Genomic DNA, 7,037 nt, shown 5'->3' on the forward strand with positions numbered 1-7,037 from the left:
TCATAGGATCCCAGCAAGAAAGAGTATTGATTGAAAGAATACTATTCAAATATTGCTTGGTATAACAGGTATGCCATGTAGAAGGTTAAACGTAATTATTTTAAAAGTAAATCCCAGACTAAATTTAGTTTCAGAAATCTTTTAACAAGTAATTTTTTTTTCATTTCATAAATTCAAGATTGTAATAAAAAATGAAGCATTGGGTCTTGTAGGAATGTAATAAAGTAATGTACTAATTTTTTATGGGTTTGCTTGGTAGCAACAAACTAATCTTGATTGTTTTTTAACCTATGATAAGTTCAATATTTACCTACTGTAGAGATATAAAATGGTTCTTATATTATGATTATTTTGGAAGTGTTAAGAACAGTCCTTCCAATGAAACAATCAGATTACTCTGTAAGCTGTTTTGCCTTGCTATTCTACACTAATTTCTTATAACTTTATGTACGCTATACAATATCCAACAAAAATGTTTCTGATGTAATTTATAGGGCAAGCAACAGGATAGCAGAACTTTCTTACACTGTGACTCTGGAGGACTATGGACTTGTGAAAATGCATGAAGTTCTGGTGTCAGATTCTTCTCAAGTAAATAATACGTTAATATAATCCCACCCCCATACCCCTCCCTTTTTTTCTCCCTAAGGCTTCAATTGTAGCTATAATAATAAGAAATTAGGGTTGGAAGGGACTTCAGGAGCTCATCTAGTCCAATCCCCTGCTCAGAGTAGCACCATCCCCAACTAGATCATCCCAGCCAAGCCTTTATCTAGCCAAGTCTTAAAAACCTCCAAGGATGGAAAGTCCACAACCTCTCTGGGTAACCTGTTCCAGTGCTTTACTACCCTCCTAGTGAGAGAAGTTTTCCTAATATCTAAACTAAACTTCCCTTGCTGCAACTTGAGACCATTGTTCCTTGTTCTGTCATCTGCCACCACTGAGAACAGTCTAGCTCCATCCTCTTTCAACCCCCACCTCCCTTCCCTCCCCCCAGGTAGTTGAAGGCTGCTATTAAATCTCCTTTCAGTCTTCTCTTTTGCAGACTAAATAAGCATAGATCCCTTAGCCTCTCCTCTTAAGTTATGTCCCCCAGCCTCCTCACCATTTTCATTGCCCTCTGCTGGACTCTCTCCAATTTGCCCACATCTTTTCTGTAGTGGAGGGCCCACAACTGAACACAGTACTCCAGATGTGGCTTCACCAATACTGAATAGAGAGAAATAATCGCTTCTTTTGATCTGCTGGCATCACACCTACCAATGCAGCCCAGTATGCCATTAGCCTTCTTGGCAAGAAGGGCACACAGGTGGCACATATTCAGTAGGGCTGTGCAAAACAGCACCGTTTTGTTTTGATGTCCATTCCGCCATTTCTAAGGGACTGTTTAATTTCGTCATTTTATTTCAAAGCATTGTCCCATTTCATTTTGTCGAAACTTTCATTGTTTCAATGAGTTTCGACCAAAGGCTGTAACAGGGTATCATGAAAATGCCTAAAACTTTGTCATTTCTTGCCTGACAATTGCAGAGATGGTAGCCCCTTCTGAGGGCATGAAGCCTGCCAAGTTTCAAGAAGATGGATGCAGAGATTTCTGGGAAACTGCACCTCAAACTGTTCAAAGCACAACTCCTGAAATTGCTGGCAGTGCCAACCTCCTCATCTGACATGCAGATTCGGGGGCCTGCACCCCCGGGAGGGCTGCAGGGCTGTGCCAGACTCTGCCCCAGGGGTGTGGGCCCCTTGATCCCCCAGGAGGAGTCCAGCACAGCCCTGCAGCCCTGCCGGGGGTGCCGGACCATGGATCTGTGCGTTGGATGACAGGAGGCCGCTGCTGCCTCCTGGGACCGATGCCAAAGCCAAGTAAGCCCGCCTTCGAAACTCAAAATGTTTTGAAACTTTCGTTGATATCAACGAGTGCCCTCGTTTCATTTTGAAGCTGCTTTGAAGCCTTTTGTTTCGATTTTGTTGTTTTGTGCTCGATACGCATTGAAACAACTTTGAAACGAAACACCTGGGAAAATTTTGCACAGCTGTAATGTTCAGGTTTATTGTATGCAGTAACCCCTAGGTCTTTTTCTGCAGTGCTGCTGCCTAGCTAGTCATTCCCCAGCCTGTACCTGGTGCATGGGATTATTTTATCTTAGTGCAGGCCTTTGCACTTTTCTGTATTGAACCCCATGAGATTCTTTTTGATCCAGTCCTCCAATTTGTTGAGGTCTCCTTTAAGAATTAAAATTACTCTTTATCTTTGTGATCAGTGTTTAGGTAAGCAGCAGCCGATCCATCTACCTCAGCCTCCTCATGTCCCAGAAGCCCAGACAGAGCCACGAGAAACTCTTGAATACAAAGCAGCACTTGAATTAGAAATGTGGAAGGAAATGCAGGAGGACATCTTTGAGAACCAGGTTTCTATACTGTTTTATTTTAAGCTTTAGAGGGGTTATACCAAAGCAGAGGAAAATACTAGCTACTGATATTTGATTTACCTTTTTAATAAAAGGGGAAAATGGCTGATATAGAGTCACATGACTAAAAATGCTGTATATACATGCTTTCTTTCATTGGCCAGATCATGGTAACTGGACCATCTGGCCATAGACTAAAACAGGTGCTATAAGATTTAGTATTTTAAAAATGTTATAACAAAATTTTTATGAAATGCAGTGGGTACTGGAGTTCAAAATGTGTGACTGCTATTGGATATTAAATCTGAATACTTAGACTGTTTTTTCCATCAGTGTCTATTATTATATTTTCTTTTTTGGTGTTCTCCTTCAGTTCTTGAAGACATTCTGTTGATATCAAAGAAATTTAGTTAAAAATGATGATAGTCATTTTTGCTGAAGTATCTGTATGCTGCTTTTAAAAGCGAAAAAAAATATTAACCTGGTAAAAATAGAGAGATTCCTAATTTTATGTTGTACAGTATTAAGTCCACAATATAGTAATGTTAGCATGTTTTACTGTTGGAGTACAAAGGTGTTACAGTAACGAAGATCATAATACCATGTGGTGTGTTATTAAATAGGGTACAAAGCAGTTTGCTAAATAGCTTTATTAGCTTAATTGTTTGTGGCCTCACTGTAAAAATCCTTGCCTGACACACATTCTGCATTTCATATGGATATAGAACCTCTGCATGTGGAAAAGCAATGTTTGAAATTGGCTATGTGATTCTGAGAAATAATTTTTATGTTCATCTTTTTGTTAGTTTGTAGCACCTTTCAAAAAATGTCTGTGTCCTCATTGATAAGTACATTTTCATTCTTCTATAATCTCTTTTCTTGTTCCTTTTTGATAGCTAAAAAAGAAGGAGCTGGCTCACATGCAAGCACTTGCAGATGAGTGGAAAAAAAGGGATAGAGAGAGAGAAGCATTAGTTAAGAAAAAGGTAATGAGACTGACACCCCATGTATTCTGTAGATTTAACAGTATGCTGATGCATGCAAGTGACCAACAAAAAACAGCAGGGGACATAGGGTTTAGCCTAAGGACTGAGTCTTAACATTATTACAAGCAAAGACAAACTAGGCTTTGCTAATTAATACAGAGCAGAAGCACTTTGGCTACCAGTCTTGATGCCAAACAGAAAGAAGGGGGAAAAATAGATGCTTACAATGTCAAATGACTTTTTCTATAACATTTAGCCTTAATATTTGGAGATCTCATTTGCTGTATATGCACAATTAAATTTCTGATATTTGACACTAATACTTCATCATTTATTTCATACTATTTTATTATGTGGTATTAGTTGAAAACTGTGGAATCTTCATCCCTGGAAAATTTTCAAGAGCAGGTTAGACAGGTACTTGACTAGTGTGGTTTAGTCAGGGAGGTTTCTGCCTTGAGCAAGGGACTGGACTAGATGACCTCAAGGTCCTTTCCAGTACTACTTTCCTGTGATCCTATGAAAACTGGAGCTTCGGGCTTATGTAAAGTTACGATTTAGTTGCAAGGAAAAAAAAACAGTGCTTGTGTCTGAGTATTTTTGTTTGGTTTTTTAGGTTGCAGAATATACAGTTCTGGAAGAACAACTTCAAAAAACTTTGAGAGACTTAGAAAAGCGTGAACGACAGCTTGTTAGTGCAGAAGCAGAGGTAACATACTTTTATTGGTAGTTTAAGACAGGTAATCAGAAAGTAAAAATACTCTACACGCACGCACGCACACACGCACACACAAAGCTATGTTAACCGGCCCTTTCTTACCCAGAAAACTATTAACCGACATCTGAGCAACGCGGCAAAAGCAAAACCGGAAGTACCATTTCTGGGGGAGTTTCCGTTTCGCCACTGCAAGCTGAGTTTTTCTTTGCCACTTTTTCAGCCCACAGCCCAGGGCAAAGCAGCCTGCGCAGGGAAAAAGCAGCCTGTGCGGGGCCTAACTCCCTGTCCCCCGGCGCACTGACACCGGGGAGTGCACCAGACAGTGCATATTTGATTAACTGGCATCCCCCATTCCCGGGGGATGCCAATAACAAAGCTTTTACTGTACATACTCTTGAGTTTCTGATGGAAACAGTTGTATTGTTAATAACTATGAGGACTCTCAAATTTATCTCTCCATTCGCTGCAATGCAAAACTTGAATTCTGACCTCAGCATTAGTAGTATGTAAAGAGAGCTATCCAGGTCAGGTTAGTAAATGACATTAGAAATCTGTATAATCTGTATCCTTCTGTCAGCCTCAGAAGAGAAGATGCAGCAGCTAACACTTACTATATCTCTGAATGCTCTGCATGGGAGAGGAAAGTGCACAGGGCTAATCATGGATATGGGATATTTCCAAATCATGATATTTCAGCAGTACCAGCAGTGTTATGTTAGTTAATATGGGACATCAGCATGACTGTTGTCCTAATTCCGTGGCTGAAGCTAATCTTATCATATCTGCCTATTTTGACACTTAAACAGAGTTAAAGTTCCCAGTGTGTGACCATCTGACTCCTGCTTAAGATTGTCTGACTCCTACCTCCCAACTTGGTTCAGACCCTCCAAGATTTAATTTGCATTGTAAATCATCATATGTCAGTTACTTTATGCTTCTTTTCATAATTTTTGTGGATGGCTAGAGTTTGTCTGCATTTGCTTCAATGAAAGTGTTACATTTTTTAGTTACATCCATATTTGCCTCAAAAATGACCAAAAATTGAATGGAACAGTGAAAGGTTACAGACAGTATTAAGGTAATGTGTTCAGAAGTTATTTAAAGAAAAGGTGATTTACTGCATACACAATTTCAGAAATATATAATACTCTTATTCAGCAAGCACTAACTCAATGTTTCTCATGTGTTTCTCGAAAATTCAAGTGTGTAACAAAGGTCATATTTCATATTTAGCTTAGTAGGAAGTAATACAGATAACAGTTTGAAAGTTCATATCTGCTGAACCTTCCCTATGATCCCTCTGTTCCACTCTAACAGGATGGAAAAGATAGACGCATTTTTTCAGTTAGAATGGAAGGGAAGGAAGGTGTCATTTCCAGACCCTATTTAGCCAGTGAGACATAAGATGCTGGTATCTTTAGATAAAAAGAGGCAGGTAAATTGGAGGAGAGGTTTTTGGCTACAATTATTATAGTAACTTACAAGTCACTGGTTAATTTGGGAAGGGATAGTGGAAGACTGGCTACATCTCCATCTGTCCATACTGAAAATATAGCAGTGAAGACATTAAAAGGAGCCCTCCATAGATAAAAGCCAGGAAAGTTTCCATTAATCTTTAATGGAAAGATTAGTACAAGTGTAAGGAAGAATTTCAAATGAATTGTACTTATAGATATTGCATTTAAAATGCTTCAATGTTAAGCTTCAAAGAATAAAGAAAGAATTGCAAGCAGAGCATGAACGAAACGTTCAAGAACTTCAGGATTCAGTGCGGCGAGCCAAAGAAGAATGCACTCATCAAGTAGAACTAGAGAGGTCAAAGATCAAACAGCTGGAAGAGGACAAGATCCGCTTACAACAGCTGGTAAGTAAAGTTTTAAATTTCCTTTTCAGGCTGGGATAGTTGCAAATAGGACATTTCAGAAGTTGTATGTTATTGAAGCAAACACGTTTGGGGAACTCTTGCCATGAAGATGTTGGTCCCAGTTATCCAGTGAGATTCATACCACAGTTAAGATCCACTGGCTTTCTTTTGCATTTGGTGTGTTAGCGGTATTTTGCTTTTTAAGGCTGATTATATTTGGGAATGAAAAAACATACGCTTTGAACATTATGCAAGACATTCTTCATCAGTTCTGAAGAGTAAAAACCAGCACAGCACAACATAGCTGGAAGAAGAGGGGAGAAGAGAAATTCCCAGGGTAGCAGATATAATTATCTGAAGAAAAGAACCTAGGATTTCAAGGCCAACAAGGAGGAAAAAGGTAATTCTCACTTTTCATACGTGGGAAGAATTCAGTAAGTAGGCAGGGTAGATTTGCATCTTATAGGTTAACCAAAGTAAATACATAATATAGTACAAACTTTATAGTTCTTAAACCTATGGTGGAAATCAGATTTCTAGAAATTCTTCTGCAAGTGGTTTTTGAAGAAGTCGGCATGTTGAAGGGCCATCTTTGTGCCATAGCTATGCCCATAGTTTGGTGGAAGTTTCATAGTTTCTAGGGTCAGAAGGGACCTGAGCAGATCATCTAGTCCGACCCCCTGCCACGGCAGGAAAGAGTACTGGGGTCAAACGACCCCAGCAAGGTGGTCATCCAACCTCCTCTTAAAAACCCCCAGGGTGGGAGCCTGCACCACCTCTCTTGGAAGCTGGTTCCAGACCCTAGCTGCCCTGACCGTGAAGTACCGCCTCCTGATGTCCAACTTAAACCTTCCCTCTGCCAGCTTGTGACCGTTGTTCCTGGTCACTCCTTGCGGCACTCGGGGGAACAGGGACTCCCCCAGCACCTGCTGATCCCCCCTAACCAGTTTATAACAGGCCACAAGATCCCCCCTCAGCCTTCTCTTTTGAAGGCTGAACAGGTTCAGGTCCCGCAACCTTTCCTCATAGGACCTACCCTGCTGTCCCTTGATCATACGAGT

General features: G+C 40.2%; 1 protein-coding gene across 1 annotated transcript in view; it reads left to right on the forward strand.

Annotated features, from left to right (window-relative positions):
• CEP120 (centrosomal protein 120) overlaps positions 1 to 7,037 on the forward strand; it is an 88,653-nt gene that overhangs the window by 48,517 nt on the left and 33,099 nt on the right. The window contains exons 12-16 of the mRNA XM_019516815.1: positions 495 to 591; positions 2,262 to 2,408; positions 3,305 to 3,394; positions 4,011 to 4,103; positions 5,815 to 5,976. Of these exons, the coding sequence (XP_019372360.1) occupies positions 495 to 591; positions 2,262 to 2,408; positions 3,305 to 3,394; positions 4,011 to 4,103; positions 5,815 to 5,976 (589 nt within the window). The remainder of the gene's footprint in view (positions 1 to 494; positions 592 to 2,261; positions 2,409 to 3,304; positions 3,395 to 4,010; positions 4,104 to 5,814; positions 5,977 to 7,037) is intronic.

The sequence above is a fragment of the Gavialis gangeticus genome, unplaced genomic scaffold (genome assembly GCF_001723915.1).
Source record: "Gavialis gangeticus isolate Ggan-Ray unplaced genomic scaffold, GavGan_comp1, whole genome shotgun sequence".
NCBI lineage: Eukaryota > Metazoa > Chordata > Crocodylia > Gavialidae > Gavialis > Gavialis gangeticus.